The sequence below is a fragment of the Sesamum indicum genome, linkage group LG11 (genome assembly GCF_000512975.1).
Source record: "Sesamum indicum cultivar Zhongzhi No. 13 linkage group LG11, S_indicum_v1.0, whole genome shotgun sequence".
NCBI classification, from domain to species: Eukaryota; Viridiplantae; Streptophyta; class Magnoliopsida; order Lamiales; family Pedaliaceae; genus Sesamum; species Sesamum indicum.
The window spans coordinates 703,464-721,810 of record NC_026155.1 but is presented as its reverse complement, the minus strand read 5'-3'; the positions used below and the strand labels follow the sequence as shown (position 1 = coordinate 721,810).

Here is an 18,347-nt window from a genome sequence, read left to right as displayed (position 1 = left end):
ATTGGGGAGAGATGGTTATAAAATTGGGGTGTGGATGTAATTTATCCTAAATAATAAGACAATACTTAATGGTTGTGGCGGTGTGGGCCTCCAACTTTGACTATATCGGCCCATCAGGCCCACAAACAAACTGAAGAAATGGCCATGTTGTGAGAGAGAGAGAGAGAGAGAGAGAGAGACTATATATATATAAAATAATAAAAAGAAACAAACTCAGGTCTCTCTCGGATAGAAGAAGCATCAAGAAGAAAATCAAGAAATTCATCAAGGAAAAAAGGGGAGCCGTCGGATCTAGGGTTTTGCTGCAGCGATGCCGAAGAACAAGGGAAAGGGAGGTAAGAATCGCACTGCAGCGATGCCGAAGAACAAGGGAAAGGGAGTTAAGAAGCGGAAGAGGGGAAAGAACGAAGCCGATGATGAGAAGCGAGAGCTGGTGTTCAAGGAGGACGGCCAGGAGTACGCGCAGGTCCTGCGTATGCTCGGGAACGGCAGATGTGAGGCCATGTGCATCGATGGCGTTAAGCGCTTGTGCCATATCCGTGGCAAGATGCACAAGAAGGTCTGGATCGCTGCCGGTGATATTATCCTCGTCGGCCTCCGCGATTATCAAGTAATCATTCCTTTTTTGGGTTCTTGAGTTGGTTATTTTCACGAATTAGCTCGTTTCTTTTTCTGTTGGGGTTTCTTGTGCTTTGTAGTTTCTTTCCCTGCCAGATAAATTCTATCTATTTATGTTTTAAGTATTTTTATTTCAATATTCTTACACCTATTTGATTGCGGTTAACAGTAATTCATGCCCTTAGGCGGAGAGGTCCCGAGAAAATAAGCATGAAGCTTCATAATATGGGATTGTTCTTACCTTTATTTATTTACTTATTTATGTTTTTGGGTGGTGGGGGGGTGCTGTTCCTTGTTTTTCTACTTTACTTTTTATGTTATTAAAATTCGGTTTTTGTTTCTGTTGTGTGGAATCTTGGTTTTTATCTGGGATTGCGTTGGACCCGCTTGAAACTCTTAACTATAACCGAAAACTTGACTTTTATGTGGGATGAAGCATGCAGCTGCATATAGTACTAATGTTGAATATATGTTTAATTTTGTGTTGAATTGATGAATGTGGTCACCATGAAGCTGATCTTGTCTTCTAATGCCCCTGCTTGGCTGTTCAATAGGATGACAAGGCTGATGTAATCTTGAAATACATGCCTGATGAAGCAAGGCTGTTGAAGGCTTATGGCGAGCTGCCAGAGAGCACTAGGCTTAATGAGGGTATTGCTGGTGGACTTGACGAGGAGGATGATGGCCCTGGCGACGATTACATTGAGTTTGAAGACGAGGACATCGACAAACTCTAGACACTTTTAGCGAGAAGTACAAAGTGAATTCGAGAACAAGGACATTGACAAACTCTAAGAATACTTTGTGAGAAGTGGGACTTGTGTTTCTTTCAAGAATATTGCCTCGTAGGTTCTTTACTAAATACAAAAAGGAGGGGGTCTCTAATATGTACCGTTTAAGTTATATCCTAAAGTTTTATGTGCGAGCTTTCTTGTATGACAATTTATTTCGTAGCACCGTTGCAATAACTGGCTGTTGCGATGTTTACTTTCCTTTTTCTTGGGTACTTTAGTTATGCATTACTGGAGATTTATTCATATGTTTTGTGTGACCGTTGTGACATTGGCAAGCTCTAGACGCCTTGTGAGTACTGGGACTTTGTTTTGAGGGCCTTCTGTTGGGTTCTTTACTAGATACACAATAGAGGTGTTAACCTCTTTGTAGTGTTTAAGTGATAAAGTTTTATGTGTGGGTCATACTCTTGCAATAACAGGGAGTTACAACTTTTGTTTTCAATGTTTTGGGTATCTTCTGGCACTTTAGTTGGTGGAGATTGTGTTCTGCAAAGGGCTATTTCTTGCTGCTGAGGTTGTTTAATCTTCAAGTCTTGGGTCAATGTTTTCATTGGCTTTCTGAACAGAGCATGCGTAGATATGATGGACGGGAACAAAAATTATAACACGCATGCATTGTTGAAATATATAATGCAACAAAATCGTAGTTTTAGTTTTTGTTCTTCGCAGTCAGAGCCATCCCAAACTTTTGATCCTTGATCACCCACTGCTGCTTACCACTAAGCCACGCCTTTGCCCTCGCCCTAGAGATTTGTTGATATACAGGCAAATTCAACCAGGAACGCTATGTGGGATCTAAGTTGCAAATTCACCCCCTCAGTTTAAGCAATTACCTAGACGGAACATATAGTATAGCAACAGAATGAACTTCCCTGTTCTCATCCCAGCTGCTTCACTAGGTCTGTTGAATTTCTCTCTTTTCATCGTTGGATTTTCTCGCTGAATGAGAACGACTATTTTGACTGTCAGGAATAGCAATAGAAAGTAGTTAACTGTTCCAATAACCTAGACAACTTGGCATAGACAACGAGCACATGTAGTCCAAGTTTACAGGATTGTAGGAGAGAAGTTCAGGATTCACAAAACAGCCAGCCAAGAAAGACAGTTTAATAACAGAATTGAAGGGGTTGCCCACAGGGTCTGGTTTGCTTAACTCTCAGATTTTAACAGCTGGAATGACATTGGCGCCCATCAAAATTGAGATGGATGAGTGTCCAACTATTCATTAGGCAACTCAACAGATATCAAATAAGCATGCATGTGACTAACACAGAGAGGGTAACAAAGAATAGATCATTGCAAGAACTGGTCCGCTAGAATGACACATATAGTCTAGTCATTAAGAATACCTCAAAACCTAACCCAAAACTGCCCAGAATTAACCTCCAGTGAGTTTAAGTTGTGAACTTATTCAGCAGCTTTGACTGGGATCTATCCAACAGCAAATTCTCAGAACCACAAACAGCAGTATAATCCTGGCAATTGGAAATACTCGTCATCATTTATACAGTTAGATTTTGCTGGTCACACAAATTTGGTATTTATCAAGTCATTCAACAAGTACTGTTTTTTAATTTTGGTGCATTTTCTTGCTCGGTCTTCTCCTGGGTTTTCAGCAAACAAACACTAGTAACAATTAACTAAACTACTGAAACTTTATACCGTTCGTATAGCATAATGTCTGTTATACTTTGCTAAGTCATACTGATGCCGAGATGGATAAAAAGTCTTAATTTAGCAAAGGCAAACTCTAACCTCATAATTGAACCATATAAGTTGCAGCAGATTATGAAACAATCAGGCAACACAACAGAGAAAACATTACAACTGTTCTAACCTTTCATCATCTAAGCTTCTCCTTGGCAGCACTCTTTCTTGCTGCCTCATTAATCTTCTCAATGTAGCCTTCAATTGGTGGTGTCAGTGTTGCCATAAAACGGTTCACTGGAAATGGGGTCAAATCTGGGACTAAAGCCGCTGCCTTCAAGTCCTCAGGCAATGCCTCAATTGCTTCTTTCTTTAACCGCAACAGGGTCGACTCTGCAGCCTGCCTCGCCCTATGCTTCCTCATTAGAACCCTACTATACTCCTTAGCGAGCCCTCTTCCATCCTCAACAGTAAGCTCATATTTTGGAATCTTATCAGCATCAACTAAACCTAAGCTAATCAAGTCCATACCCGGAGTTCCCATGATCCAAGGCGAAGCAAACTCATCCTTTTTTTTCTTTAGCTTCTGTTTTGCTTGCTCATTGGCCTTGCTTATGAGCCCCATTTTTTCTCGCTCAGCTTCCCTTGCCTTCTCTTTGGGCTTCAAGAACCTGAGTGGTGGTGTTGCAGTCAAGCATTGATCAACCATTTCGTCAAATTCACTCCGCTTTCTTGGTCCTTCTTTTTGAGCAGAATCTGAAGCTGACCCCTTTTTAGTAGTGACTTTCGATCTCTTCAATGGCTGCCCAGCTTTGATCTTAGCCTTCCCCTTTGCTGTTCCACTGACAGAACATCTCTGCAAGAATTGGTAACTCAAAGAATCCAACGATGAGTTCAAGGGCTTCAATTTCTCCATCAAGGTTGACCTCATCATCTTGCACTGCACCAACCCAGTCCCTCATCACATAATACAAAAATATAAAAAAGAAAAACAACCTTTCTTCTTCATTCTTAGCAAATATTTCAAGGCTAATCCAAATTGATGAATAAATTCCATAAAACTTCAAAACTTTTTTCAAAATATTAACCTTCGCCCAAAGAAATAAACTATTACTCGATCCTATCTCATAACAGCCAATATAAAAAATAAAATAAAATCCACGCATTAGAGGCACAATAAACAAGTAGGTATCCATATAACTCACCTGGAATCTCAAAAAAATACCTCCAAATAAATCAAGTTTCCGCACCCAAAAAGACTTAAAAGAAAAGCACAAAGATCAAAATACAGATATCAAGATTGAACCTTTTGCATTAAGCCCTAGAGCCTGCTAGCATTGAAAATCCTTTACGAGCCTCTTTCCCACTAATATTATCCCCAAAAATCAAAACAATAGGCTGCCAAGAATTCTTGGGAGAAATGATAAGCATAGTAATGAAAAAGGAAACGAGATTCAAAAAAGTTCTCACCGGAAATAGAAAAGGAAACGAATTCGTTGAAATAGATGAGATACCGTTGGTGGCGATGTGCTGCAAATCTGGGTGAGTAATGGCAGTGCTACTGCTCGCGAAAACCCCTACCCAAACCCCCACCTACTAGTTTATATTTTACAATTCTGGTGGGGTGGAAACTGAATTTTCAATAATTTAAGGGCTTTTGATGGCAAATATAATTATTCAAATATTTTATTTCGACCCACAAATTACATGGTAATTAGAAATGAACCCAATATGTTCCTCCTATTTACTTTTTTTATAAATGTATTCGAATATAGTTAAAAAAATCGATCTTTATGTAATATTCAAGAATTTTTATCCTAAAAAATAATTAATCCAAAGTTGAGAGGCTGCTTACTGGTTCAATTTTAAGTTTAATAAAGTGATTTGAAATCTTGGAATTTCCAATTAAATGACTAATTGTTTTTTTTCAAAAGATGTCCCATTAATGAGGATCTCTATTATTACACTCTTACTTACATTAATATATAATTGGCGTTCGTCTTTTTAAAATAATAAAATTTCAAAATGATATGCGTACCATAGAATAAAAAATGCAAGCAACCCCTTATGATATTGCAAATGAGCAAATTATCCCTTTATGAAAAAATAAATAGCAATTTACCTCCCTATATTTCTTAAAATACAATAATTTATCTCCCTATATTTTTTAAAATGAACCAATTTACCTCGCTATATAAGGAGGTAAATTGTTTTATTTCAAAAAGTATAGGAGGTAAATTGCTATATTTTTAATAAGAGGATAATGTACTCATTTTCAAGAAGAGTAAATTGCTATTCACCCCATAAAATAATACCAAAATCCAAGAGAAAATATTTCCTCGTTCTGCCAAATTCCCTCAAATTTATGTGGGTCAAAATTTATGGAAGAAGGGAAAAAGGGGTAAATTCACAATTACTTTTTTCTCAATTTTGGCATGATTATGAATGTTTCCCATTGTTTATAGATTATAGATATTCTTTTTAATTGAAAAATATTTATGTAGTCCCTAGATGATAGGTAAAATAAATAATTTATAAGGAATATTAGTTCATAAAAATATCTTAAAAATTTTAAAAAATATATAAATTTATAATTTATAATCCAAACGGATCAATTCATTACAAAAATTGGATAAAAAACTAATGGAGACTAACATAATTGGCTCGTTATTAGATGAATGTTAGGATTGAGGTGGTATTTGAAATTTTTCAAACAGTAAGGAGGTATTTGTAAGGGTTAAATGTAGACACCCTCTAATGTATGAAGTCATTTGCACTTTCAACCTTTTCTTTTTTTACACTTTTCCACCTAACATTTTGATTATTGCACTTTGTATTTTTTGGGGAATAACGACAGAGTATTCGGTTGGCGTGTGTACACAAGCCTGAACACGATTTTGAGTTTGATAAAATTGTAAGGGCTAGATGCAGACACCCCCTAATGTATGGGGTCATTTGCACTCTGCCCCAACCTTTTTACAAATGACGCTATACACTGGGGGTATTTGCATTTAATCCTTAGAATTTTACTGAATTCGAAATCACTCCTAAGTACATGAAAATACTCAAATAAAATATTCCATCATTATTCCTTAAAATGTGTAAAATACAACAAATTCAAAAAGTTGGATGGGGAAAGCGTAAAAAAAAAAAAAAAAATGATTTGTGGGCAACGTGAGGCTGCTGTTCTCTAATAATTCTTAAGAATCCAAAACTAGATTAATATTGTACCATAATACAAGGATTAAAGAACTATGGTCTTCCTGTGGCGGAAGACTGAAGCAAGTTCAGTTCCTGTCCGAACTGCAGATGCAAAGTTGATAGAACTTAAAACAAAAGTGAGATTTTATAAACATGAACAGAATGCAATGGAAGCCGTTCGGGTAGATTGCTGAAACATCATTCGCATAACAAAGTGAAGCGTAAAAGACATACACATGACCTTTTCTACATTATTAACACCAGAAAGATGCCTCTTATGCAGAATATACGTGTAAGTAAAGCTCGACGGGAAGTTGAGATGAATACAGGAGGATTATTGGCGCCTGGCCGCATTGCATTCATTCAGTTCCAGTAATCTTCTTCTTTATTGCTTCGATGTCTGTTGCAAGTTCTTTTCTACTCGACTGCAAGAGAGAATACCACTTATCAGAAGACAGTATCTACAGGTAATGTTGTATTTCTTACACGTTCGAGGATTAGGCATTCAATGGAAGAATGTATGTCCTTGCAAAATTCGCAAAGAAACTCTTCAGACACTTTTGTTATAATAATTCTTGCTTTTATGTGTCAACTGTTAGTTATGGAGGGAAAACTTTGAAAAACTTTTGTCATACAACAAGATTACATCAATTTATACAGTAAGGTATCAGAAAGAGTCAAACAATAGGTTTTTGAACAAAAAAAGCATTTCTCCAGATGCAATAACAGGTACAAGGAGTTTCTACTCCAATTTGCTACAGGAAATGAGACGAGCTACGCCTAAGACACTCCATTGATTAGACACTTTACAAGTTACATGTAACACAGATCTCCAAGTCATTAGTTCCAGGAAGTGCAGAGTTGGTGTTACCGTATTTGTATGTCATTAAGGAGTAGACTAGAAAGTGTACCTTGAAAAGAAGGTATCGGTATACAAACCATCCTGTGTATCCAAGTCCAACCAACTCCATGATCTTCGGAAGCTGAAATAGAGATTTTATGGAAATAGTTTCTCATGTTAGTCAGAGACAACACCAATGGAAGAAGTTATTTTCGTCAGACGTGTGCTTACTGACCAGAAAATTGAAAAAAGAAAATCCACTTGATTACACATAAATGGTAATATATGACAGACGACTAATTTTTTTTCAAGAAACATACCAAAGGGACTGAGTTGATTGCACCAACGACTACTGAGGCCAACCAAACTGCTACAACTGCACCACCTCCATAAATAAGTACTGTGGACTTGTTTTCAACAGCATCCCACTATAAAACATGACAGCAAGAGATGAACCGTGCAAATAGCAAGAAAGAAAAATATTGAGTATTATAAATATAGGAAAAAAGCTTCAATTTTCCTCCACAAAATTTGAGCATAAGCACCTTTTCCTTCAGGTCTGTGAACAATTCATTAGCATCGATAGGTGTGTCCTCTGATGAAGAAGCCTTGGCCAGGAGCCGAGCAGACCTCCTGGGTGCTGTTTCAGTAGAATACCAACCAAAATAAGCACAAAAATACTAGGCAAAAGACTTTGGAGGAGAGCAAATTATTGGTTATAATTTCCGTAAGATAGGTATCATTTAGTTCATCCCAAAACCGTGACCAGAGGATTTATAAAAGAACTGACATGAATTTAAAAAGATCTGATGAGAACGCTTTATCCTTTTGCAGCAATCTATCTGAAAGAATTAATGTTGCAGTCTTTCTTAGCCGTCATTTACACCTTACATGTTTATAAAGTGAAAAGGGTTTCATAGTAAGATTTGCTATATCCAGAATAGTAAGAAGCATGTTAACGAGTGTGATTAATATAACTTATAACTCTTGCAAGAAAGTGAGAAGGAGTGATCACCCTCAAAAGTTGGGCTAACAGGGGTTATCACACGCATCATACTTCAGACCGATTATTAGTAACCTTAGCACTATCACAGTAACTCAATTCTTGAAAAATATAAATTTAACAAGAAGGTTCAAAATTTTCAGATGTTCAAGAATTCAACTTTTGCTCATTTCCCTATCCATGAGAACCAAACAAGACAATAGCGACAAATTTAAGCAAGAGTCATACTTTTCACTCATAACAGACGACCTGGCATTTCTTAAGCATCCCGGCTAGACCACAATCCAAGGCGACATAGATAGGACAAGAGAACAAGCCAAATACACTTATTCCCCTTCCTCAAGCACCAGTACTTCCTACATGACTCGAACAAAACCACTTAGATCAACTAACTATAACTTCAAATCCAATTAAATTTTTAAAGATTTTATGAACTTCCGTATTCAGTGGCTTCCCAAAAACATCTTGCCTCGCGCGCACTACTGCAAATTGCTTTAGTCACACCCAAGTATAATAGTTTCTGAAATTCTGAGTGATTGCAGCAGGCAAAATTGAACGCTTAACCCTAGTAAATCCTAAGAAGAACAAGTAACTTTAAATGACAGCATCAGATAATTATATCTCTTGTGGCCAATATGCAACACATTAATCATGTACTACATTTATACCTAACGTCATCCAAGTACAAGTCAGAACAATACAATCAAGAACTCAACTAAACAGTGAAAAATCTAAGATAGCAAAACAATAAAAGAGTTGAGAGATTATCATAATCCAGTGCAAGCCCACCATTCTACAGGTCAAAAAGCTTAACTTGCTCAATGGGATGAATTTCAAAAGTTGGGTTGGGTGGGTAGATTAATCACATAACTTAGACAAGGGGAAAATGAAAAAGATCGTACCTTTGAGCTGCTTGAATGAAATGGAGGATAGGGAAGGACGGCTAGGCAAGGGAGATGCCGCTGCCATTTCTTGGCTGACAAACCAAACAAAGGCTGCTGAAACGAAATGGGATTTGAACAAAAGATAAAATTAACAACAGTTTTGGAGTCTTCCGCGATTCTGCTTAGCCTCAGTTTCCCTATCTCTTGAGATTCAAGAAAATCCTCTCTTCTGCAAAACACATTTGAGCAAACTTTCTTGCTATCCACAATAATTTTTAGGTCAATGCTCAGATGATCTCAGCTGTTGACACGTGGAAGCTTCGGGCTTCCTAATTGGTGGATTCTCTATCTTGAAAATCTTGCTTTCCGAGAATTCCACTCTATTTGATTCCCAGTTCTTGTATTTTCTTTGTTGCCGTTGCTTTATTTTTTAATTACACTCAGATCCCTCATAAAAATATAAATTATAAAATTTTTTAAAATTATACTTTCACTCTCTCTAGAAATTCTCTATTTATACTTATTTTTTTATTAAAATTTAAATAAAAAATACTGACGTTATAAAAAAAAATATACAAATTTTCAATTTTATGTTTCATTTAATATTCTCATATATATTTTTGTCCTTATAAGTATAATACATGAGAATATTAACATGGATAAAATTAAAAATTTTATGTAATTTTATTGCTAAAGTTAATTTTTGTCCATATCCTAATAAAAGAGAGTTAAATGTAAATAATAGAATTTTGGAGGGGGTATAAATATAATCTTAGAATTTTTTAAAGAAAAGTATAATTTTGTATTTTTAGACGAGGTCTAAGTGTAATTAATTTTTGTACCCCTTCTTATCCTCAACTTCTACGTAGGAAATTCCCACCGTACCCCCAATGCTTATGAAAATTAAGAGCTTGTTTGATTGTGTTTTCAATGAGATTTTTTCCACTTTTCACTATTTGGGTAGGTGGGAATTTGTTTGGTCAAGTCATTTTTAGTGAGATTACAATCCTATTTTAATTCTCAATTTTAAATTTATATAGGTCACATGGGCTTGTCATAGTTATCTTTCTCTCACATCAAAAATACATATACCTATATTTAATATTCTCACACCTACATACCTATATTTGGAAACAACTAATCCAAATATATTCTCAATTTTTGCACAAAAATCAATAAAACATTTCTACATAATTCCAATTATTAGAAACTGAAAATAAAAATAAAAATACAACCAAACGGGCTCTTACATTTTTGTATCAAGTGTAATTAATAAACCTGAAACACTCATCAATGCCTTCAACAACTATTCTCCGTTCTTTCTTCTCTTGCCAATACACTGGAACTGGATCATACTTCTCCATTAGGTATAGTGTTTCTTACCAAAAAAGGTTAAGGTTCAACTCTTTGTCTGTTTGCTTACAAGAGCTGTTCTTGGAGAGAGCAACTGTGAACATGGCCTTATTGGAGCATTAAATAATTTAATTGAAATGATACCCACTGTGAACAACCCATTGATCAACTGAAAATGACAAGAATGTCCTGGCAAGATTTAAGGTTGTTTGGTTCTTGGTATCAAATCCCTTTGAAAGAGGCTACCTCTTGTATCATCACCGCACGCCCCCTCCCACCCCTCCTTGGCGCCGGCGCGGCAACGACCAACGCCACCTCACCCCTCTCTTTCTATATATATATATACACACACATTAATATAATATATATTTCTGTATAAGTATCTATAATTTAAAGATATCAATTTATATTTAAATATATAAAATGTACATAATTTTAAAATTATTTATATATTTAAAATAATATTGATAAATTCTGAACCATTCATTTATATGAGATGAGATCTAACGGTGGAGAGATAAAGACAACATTGTCATTTTATATTATAAAATAAAAATAACATTTATGAAGCGCACTTATAACATAAAGGGAGTGTTTTGTTATATTTTAAAAATTATGGGATTTTTTGAAAGGGTGTTTTAAATATTTTTACTAACACAAGGGGCAAATTGCAATTTACCATATAATGTTATGATTAAGATTGAATTGTAGTAACTAAGACATGTAGAAATACATTGATAAACGTTTTTCCAATTAAAGCTATCTGAAATAATAATCCCTTTATATGAAAATGTATACTTTAGTTATATCTATGCATATAAACTCTTAATGTAGACTTGCGTAGTGGTTTATTATACAAAGATCAAACACCAAAGCAACATCTCAAAAGAGGTTCTTCCGATGTAGAATTCATATACTGTGCAACGACTTAACCAAAACATATCCCACCACTTAATTTTTCTGTCATCCACAGCTCCTTAATTGCATGGAGATCGCAACAAGAATATTGAATTATTCATAGCCGGTTGATCAAGAACACAGGAAGGAGGAGTCGGAAAGCCATTCGCAAGAAGGGATCTCTGAGAAGATCACAGCAATACATCAATCCAAGATTAATCTTTTCGAACAATTTTTCATGTCAGATCATGTGTACTGTACTGATTTTTGGTGCGAAAAGGAATTCTTGATGGGTTGTAGAAGGGATTGGCTCGTTGTCTGTATCATTTTGAATGCGTGGTTATGGCAGCTTGTTCACGGGTCAGAACGCTACTACGCTAGAGATTTGTTGGATTCTTTTGTTTATGATTATGCACTCAAGAAACTCCATCGTCCACGTACTGGTAAACTGTATAATGTTGTTCTTCCTGCCAATTTCTCGGGCATGGAAGTTTCTGTTGTTCGCCTCAGAGCCCGTCGTCTATGGAAGAATGGGTCTAATTACAATTCATCATTTGCAATCCCACCATGGGTTTTGCCATGGCCCTTTACAAAGAGAGTTGATTTAGTCTATCAGAATCTAGGCAACTTGTCATCATCTTACTATAATGTTCCAAATTACACGTTTGTTGCTCCTGTCATAGGATTTCTAACCTATGATCCCAACAGAAGTTCAGCAAGTTATGGGCTGATTGAGCTTAAAGTGGTGAGTGATGATCCCATTATTGTTCGATTTCCGAATATTTCGACTCATGAAGATGGGAATGTGACAATGAAATGTGTTAGGTTTGACATAAACGGGACGTTGGAATTCAGCAACATGACGGTGAAAAGTTCGTGTATTGTGAGAAGACAGGGTCATTTCTCTGTTGTAGTCCCTTATCAGCCGAACCAGGCTATCAGGAAGAACTATTGGGTGATGGGGATTGCAGCTGGAGTTGTGGGATTAGTCTTTCTTGTTGTGATTGGTATTTTGGCATACCGATGGATTAAAGGGAAAAGGATCAAGAAAATGGAGAGAAGTTCTGAAAGAAGTGAAGGATTGGACACAATTTGGGTGGGGAGGAGCAGAATGCCTTTTGCTTCAGGTATTAGAACTCAACCAGCTATCGAGAATAGCTATCTTCCTTGACCAAGTTTTCGAGTTTCTTGCACATTCTTTCATTTATCTTTTACATGGGCTCTTTGGCAAGTTTGTACTTCTGTTTTCTCAGTTTTAGTTGAATTGGAAAAGTAGGTTCTGCTACAGTCTTGCTATTTTGATTAGTCTGTGTCTGTGGGATAATTTCTTGCAACGTTTTGTTGAATAGTCCTTCTTTGGTTCTTTCCTGAGAGAGATGTAAGGATTTTAGGGTCAAAGTATACCTTGTTAGAATGAAAGACAGAATCATCATTGTTTCAAAATAGTGCCTGCTGGTTATTTTGCTTCTGCATCGACTTAAATGTACTATGTTGTATGGTGGTTTGCAACGTAAGTTGCAGCCTTGACAAACATTTTGTATTATGTGATTGACTAGAGAACTCAACCATTCAAGCTTGTGTATATTGTGTAAGAAAGATACTATCAAGTTCAGCAAAATCTAGTAACCCTGTAATTCATATGATCTAAACATACTGTTGAAAGTTTTCTGTCCTTACATATACTGCTGAATCTGAACCTCAAACAGAAAGCACTTGTCATAGATTTTTAATCTCAGTTTATGCATATAGCCGTTTTGCATATCGGAACAAAAACATATGTCTGCATATATTATGACAGGATGGTCATTTCATTTCATTCTTCATCATATATGAGTTTCTGCTGATTATTCCCTTCAAAGTAATTACCATTATTATCTCATTTTATTGTTTGAATATCACGATACTGATTACGAGAGAATGGAGGACCAGAAGTAAGATCAACTAAGGATTGCACATGCCATAATCTTATAGCATTTTCTGCGAGATTGACTCCATGCCAGCTCACGTAATTCTGAGGATCACTGCAGGCAGAGACAGTAGCCTTCTTTCTGTTAATCTCTTTTGTGCACCTGCAGAAAGCTTCCTGGTGGAAATTTTTGGAGCCACCACCATAGTCACAGCATGCTCTGATCTCCTGCTGCATCCCTGCGAACTGCACAGAAATGGTTACATGTTAATAGGCCTAAAACTATGTTTGCAGCTTAGAATGAATGTGACGTTTCTAACCATGTTAGGTGAGGTGTTGATTAATGCTCTAGAAGAAGGGAATGAGTGTCTATGTACATTACGTTCCCATCGTGAAGATCATTTCTCGTTTTGTTGGCGTGTTTCTTTCAGTCCAGAGTTGTACTTAATTGCATTGTTGAAAGATGTCATGCATCCAGACGAGTCGATAACAAAACAGTTATACAAGGGACTTGAATCAGAACTGCTGCATAGTAGCCTATTGGAACAGGATAGAGCACCAAAAATGTGCACCCTCCTAACGAATAGAGCTTCTGCAAATTTTCAACATGGTTACTAACCACTAACAATTGAGAGAAGGCTGGGAATTTATGATCTTAATAGCAAAAAATAGTTAAACTGGCCAGCGAGTTCCGTTCACCTTGATGACATTGGTGATTCCAGCAGCAATTTTATGCTTAATCCACCTGAGCCGACTGCAGCTATAGCATGGGTGATGTTGTACTGGCCAACATACATTGTGTAGAGGGCTTAATGAATATGTCTGTTTGAGGAAGATTGGTTTGTCCTGGGAACAAACCTTCAAGTATGACAGTTAAAATTCATGATGTTATCAAGCAAAAGTTGTTACCTTCGGACAAAAATTCTTCAACTTTTGCCTTAGAAACTGCTTCTCTGGTTGATCTAAACTGCCAAATAGAAAGGGCTTGCACCAGTGACATATAAGGAAGCCTTCGGCCAGAGCACAGGTGAAGCAGATGTAGCAAAGTAGACTTGATGACTGGAGTCAGATCCAATGGACTGTAAATAAGGGCTCAAAAAAGCAATGCAGTAGCTGAGAGGCTGATTCTGGATTCTTGATCAATCCATCAGAATAGATCTTTCAACATAAATTCCAGAGAAAAATATAGAAACCCTTACCAAGAAAATTGATATACAGCCTCCCATCTGTATATTAACCAGTTGGTCTCTTGAGGTAGGTCATGCCATTGGGGGTGGCAGACATACAATCCCCCTGCATCATAATTTGAGTCCCCGAGATTGAAGATGGCTTCAAGAGCACATTTTGCATGAAACCTGAAACCAATATCAGCAATAAAACCATCCAAGAAATTGAGACTGGTTTAATGGCAAATGTTTGAGTTGAAAAGCAAGCCATTTTTGTGTGATGAAACTGGATTTTGTCATTGGTTTGAGCACAGAAACGTCGATAAGTTAGCTGATTAATAGAGGCTGTTACTCCAGGAACGACAGCAGATGGACAGTACTGATTAGGATCATGTTCAAGCCTTTCGACAAGAAATGCAAACCGGGGATCAGACAGAACGACCTAGCTGCACTTGGGGAGAAGAATTCAAAATGGTTCAATTAATGCAAGAGAATCCCAACTCCAGAAACTAAATGGTTCTGTTGAATTTACAACAGTGACGTAGTCTGCCAGTTTAGTTATTTACAAAGGCCGAAAGAAAGAGCAGAAACTTGATCTGCAGTTGCCAACTCTGGTTTCCCCAACACCTGATGACTAATGCTAATGAAAGAGCAATGCATGCTTTTTATTGCCTTTCTTGACCTAGCTAGCAATTTTTCATGTATTTTCTTGGTGCCTGTTGTATCTCAGAGGATGTCTTGATGCCACAAGTGATTTAGTTAGAGCTAACTAGAGACCAATCTTAGCTTAATGTTACCTGATTATATAGGTCAACGATTTACTCGTTGGTACTTACAGATACATATCTGGTCGGTCTTTTCAGACCTTCTCAGCCTAAGAATATTGGATCAAATATATTATTCTTGGAGTTTATGTGAGCCATTGATGATATCCGTTAATATCAAACGCGATACCATGATAATATCAATGTTTTTTTAATAGTATCCATGATAACACCTGATATTATGAATTCAAACTCATAATATTTAAAAGAAAATCTGGTAATTTAACTACTAAACCACTATACTGATGATAGATCAAAATCTTCCAACAGAGCCCCCAGAAATCCAAATATATAATTAGCCCCTATATGGAGACATGCGGTCTTATCGGGTGGTGTCCTGTGGCACGCCACTGCAAGCCAATAACTAGAGTATATATTGTTTACACCAAGCGGGTCTACAAGAATTTGCATAATAAAGCGGAGAATGTTAGCCTGTTTAGGTATTATGAGGTCGTTTTTGACAAGATATACTCAATTTTCTTGAAGACTGCATAATTATTACATCAAGATGCTATTGACTGATTGATACAATTTGACATGGTACATGGCACAAGGAAAAAACATTCCTACGGTCAGTTCACACATCCACCTGTTTTCTTGCAAGTCAGTTAGTTGAAGTGTTTACCGCCAGGCCAGCCGCCCGCAAATCCCGCTCTTGTATTTCTCTGATTAAATCCCGTCACCTTCCTCTCTTCATCTTTCCCATTTATTTTTTCGTTTTTACCCCAAATTCCACATTAACTCTCAAACCCTTCTTACAACATTCATATTTTTCCTCAAAATTCTTGAAATTCTATCCCTTCTGACCAACCCCGGAAACATCAAGAACTCTTTTAGGTTCAAGAATGCTGTAATTACGATCCAAGTGCCAGGTGTGTGTATCTTGTGTATTTATTCTGTTAGTTCAATCAATGCTTCATTAATGACTTGCTTCGATTTCACTGAATTTAATGAATTCGTGAATTTTCCAATAAAACCCGTCAATTTTCTGCAGTCATGGATCATGATTAATTGAGATTCTTGAACATTCACAATTTTTTCCCGGTAAGAACAAGAATCTAGTCCCATCGCTGGATGTATACCCGAAAAACTCTTCGATTTTCGCTCATAGTACTGTATAAATTTATACAATAGTGTACACCTTTCTGTTTCTCCGAACATTAATGATGAAATACTTCCAGAAAAGTTCGATTCGATTCTTTGTATCTTGTTTTTTGTGTTTTTAAGGATCTGGGAATCGAGACAAAAATGTGGTCTGGGCAACAAAAACCGCCTCTACAAAAGCCTCCGGGTTATAGAGAGGCCAACACTCCAGTCCCGCGTCCGCGCCCCCGGAAACCCGTAAAACTGCCGCCGTCGTTTTACCAAAACAAGCGGCGGAGCGCCTGTTGCCGCACTTGCTGCTGCTGCATTTGCATCTTCACAGTTATTCTAATCCTCGCTGTCGTCTCCGCTGGCGGCTTGTTCTACCTCTGGTTCCAGCCCCGTCTCCCGGAAATCCACTTGACATCGATCAACTTCACAAAATTTAAGGTCACCACTGTGCCTGACGGGCCGATGCTGGACTCAGAATGCAGCATAGGCGTCGAAATCAAGAACCCGAACCAGGAACTGAAAATGGTGTATGATAGAACTCAGATTTCAATAAATGCGGCTGAAGGGAATGCGAATTTGGGTCGGCAGACAGTGCCCGGATTCACTCAGAACAAGAACAATGTGACGAATTTGAAGTTCACGATGAAGGCCGAGAAGGAGCCTCTTGATAGTAAGTCTGCGGATGAATTGAAAGACGGGTTCAGGAGCAAGAGCTTGTTGGTGGATGCTGAATTGAGGACCGGGATTGGGCTGAAGGGAAGCGGATGGGCTACTAGCACAGCTCGGGTGGATGTGCTGTGTCAGGGGGTGAGATTGAGCCAGGTTCGGGACGGTGGTGAAATGCCTAAATGTCGATTCAAGATACTTAACTGGTACGTTAACTCTGTCCGAATATCTGTTTTGTTTGTCTACTGATTCATGATTTGAACGAATTAGCAAGAAACTTAGTTACAAAAGCCTGATCTAGCCGCTTGACCAGTAAGCTTGAATGATCATTTTCGTGGTTTTTGATCAACGTTACTGATATGTTTTTGTAGAGATACTGATGCATATGCGATGGGATTAGATGATGATTGTCTGATAATGATCTGCTTATAGTTGTCTGATGATCTTGACCGATAACTTTTTGGTTGCAGGGTTTACATAAACTGATGGTTTCAAGTTTCAAACTAATCATGTCCATTTGGACATGAGATTGGGATTATTACCTGCCTACAGAGGCATAAACTGGCCACGAAAAGATCTGTACAATGTTGTGGGCAAGTTTTCTGTCATCAGTTCCAGTTCTCGTCAGTTCCCAAATGCAAATTATATAGACAACATTAAATCTTGGCTTGTCTAACAATGTAATCATATTACTACTATAAGAACTGAGAGTAGTCTATATATGTCTATATATATATATATGTATCCTGTAATTGATTGATGCTTGAATGTGTTGTCTGTTGAGGAACCATCAGGTTCAGGTCCATTTCTATGAATACTAAGGGCTGCTTGGATTCCCTAATGAAATTGATATGTTGCCTTTTTCTGTTTATGGAAAAGGTGAAAATCTTGAATAAAGTTATGGTATGAACATCATGTGGTGAGCTAAATTGAGAGGCCAACCTTCTTTGTTTGTTGTCTGAAAGGCTTCCACACCAAGCATGATTGCACACATACACACATGGAAATTCTAATTTAGATGGATGGTGGTTATACCTGAATTTATACTATATAAAAAAAAAAGGCCGTCTACACTTACAAACGACGATTAATGACACGTAATATTATTTTTTTGTAAAGTCAAAAATACCACTCAACCGTAATATAACTAATTTAAGTTTATTAGCACTCATCATAGTAAATAAGAAAACAATATATGTATTTCAAAAGCTTATTTACAAATGAATTATATAGTAGTATTTATAGACCACTAAAATTATGGTTACAAACTATTCTAATAAATATTATAATTAGAAAATATCGTGTGAGATACAAAAGGGCATAAGCATTATGGGGGAATACCAAGAGGCGTATACATTCATATTACATATATTTACAATACTCCCTTTTGAATGCACACTTCTTATCATATACATCCTACCTCGTTAAAAACCTTGTCTAGAAACCTAATGG

General features: G+C 37.0%; 5 protein-coding genes across 9 annotated transcripts; 3 read left to right on the top strand and 2 right to left on the bottom strand.

The window, feature by feature from the left end:
• LOC105173109 (eukaryotic translation initiation factor 1A) lies at positions 199 to 1,601 on the top strand. Of its 2 annotated transcripts, XM_020697854.1 has the most exons (3): positions 199 to 343; positions 389 to 610; positions 1,173 to 1,601. In XM_020697854.1, exons 1-3 carry the CDS (start codon positions 311 to 313, stop codon positions 1,353 to 1,355), a joined length of 438 nt encoding a protein of 145 aa, XP_020553513.1. In that variant the 5' UTR covers positions 199 to 310; the 3' UTR covers positions 1,356 to 1,601. The 2 variants fall into 2 exon arrangements, with proteins under 2 accessions (XP_020553513.1, XP_011093064.1); XM_011094762.2 differs by lacking the exon at positions 199 to 343 and having other exon boundaries at positions 353 to 610.
• Positions 1,557 to 4,670, bottom strand: LOC105173108. Of its 3 annotated transcripts, none has more exons than XM_011094758.2 (3): positions 4,530 to 4,670; positions 3,250 to 3,999; positions 1,557 to 2,374 (listed from the first exon to the last, which is right to left on the bottom strand). In XM_011094758.2, exon 2 carries the CDS (start codon positions 3,991 to 3,993, stop codon positions 3,256 to 3,258), a length of 738 nt encoding a protein of 245 aa, XP_011093060.1. In that variant the 5' UTR covers positions 3,994 to 3,999; positions 4,530 to 4,670; the 3' UTR covers positions 1,557 to 2,374; positions 3,250 to 3,255. The 3 variants fall into 3 exon arrangements, with proteins under 3 accessions (XP_011093060.1, XP_011093063.1, XP_020553512.1); XM_011094761.2 differs by lacking the exon at positions 1,557 to 2,374 and adding an exon at positions 2,693 to 2,887; XM_020697853.1 differs by lacking the exon at positions 1,557 to 2,374 and having other exon boundaries at positions 3,049 to 3,999; positions 4,574 to 4,670.
• Positions 6,381 to 9,258, bottom strand: LOC105173107 (protein CURVATURE THYLAKOID 1A, chloroplastic-like). The gene is made up of 5 exons (XM_011094757.2): positions 9,007 to 9,258; positions 7,647 to 7,741; positions 7,422 to 7,529; positions 7,172 to 7,243; positions 6,381 to 6,685 (listed from the first exon to the last, which is right to left on the bottom strand). Exons 1-5 carry the CDS (start codon positions 9,071 to 9,073, stop codon positions 6,620 to 6,622), a joined length of 408 nt encoding a protein of 135 aa, XP_011093059.1. The 5' UTR covers positions 9,074 to 9,258; the 3' UTR covers positions 6,381 to 6,619.
• Positions 11,528 to 12,409, top strand: LOC105173146. Its single transcript, XM_011094808.1, has one exon. The coding sequence runs from the start codon at positions 11,528 to 11,530 to the stop codon at positions 12,407 to 12,409; it is 882 nt and encodes a 293-aa protein (XP_011093110.1).
• On the top strand, positions 15,589 to 17,787 carry LOC105173105. 2 transcript variants are annotated; one of them, XM_011094756.2, is made up of 4 exons: positions 15,589 to 16,006; positions 16,129 to 16,178; positions 16,362 to 17,101; positions 17,366 to 17,787. In XM_011094756.2, exons 3-4 carry the CDS (start codon positions 16,383 to 16,385, stop codon positions 17,379 to 17,381), a joined length of 735 nt encoding a protein of 244 aa, XP_011093058.1. In that variant the 5' UTR covers positions 15,589 to 16,006; positions 16,129 to 16,178; positions 16,362 to 16,382; the 3' UTR covers positions 17,382 to 17,787. The 2 variants fall into 2 exon arrangements, with proteins under 2 accessions (XP_011093058.1, XP_011093057.1); XM_011094755.2 differs by lacking the exon at positions 16,129 to 16,178 and having other exon boundaries at positions 15,591 to 16,006.

Coding starts and splice junctions, on each gene's coding strand:
- LOC105173105 (XM_011094756.2), top strand. CDS start 16,383: ATGTGGTCTGGGCAACAAAAACCGCCTCTACAAAAGCCTCCGGGTTAT.
- LOC105173146 (XM_011094808.1), top strand. CDS start 11,528: ATGGGTTGTAGAAGGGATTGGCTCGTTGTCTGTATCATTTTGAATGCG.
- LOC105173107 (XM_011094757.2), bottom strand. CDS start 9,073: ATGGCAGCGGCATCTCCCTTGCCTAGCCGTCCTTCCCTATCCTCCATT. Junction 7,742..9,006: donor TTCATTCAAGCAGCTCAAAG/GTACGATCTTTT, acceptor CTACTGAAACAG/CACCCAGGAGGTCTGCTCGG. Junction 6,686..7,171: donor ACCGATACCTTCTTTTCAAG/GTACACTTTCTA, acceptor TCTCTCTTGCAG/TCGAGTAGAAAAGAACTTGC.
- LOC105173108 (XM_011094758.2), bottom strand. CDS start 3,993: ATGATGAGGTCAACCTTGATGGAGAAATTGAAGCCCTTGAACTCATCG.
- LOC105173109 (XM_020697854.1), top strand. CDS start 311: ATGCCGAAGAACAAGGGAAAGGGAGGTAAGAAT. Junction 344..388: donor AGGGAAAGGGAGGTAAGAAT/CGCACTGCAGCG, acceptor GGAGTTAAGAAG/CGGAAGAGGGGAAAGAACGA. Junction 611..1,172: donor TCGGCCTCCGCGATTATCAA/GTAATCATTCCT, acceptor GCTGTTCAATAG/GATGACAAGGCTGATGTAAT.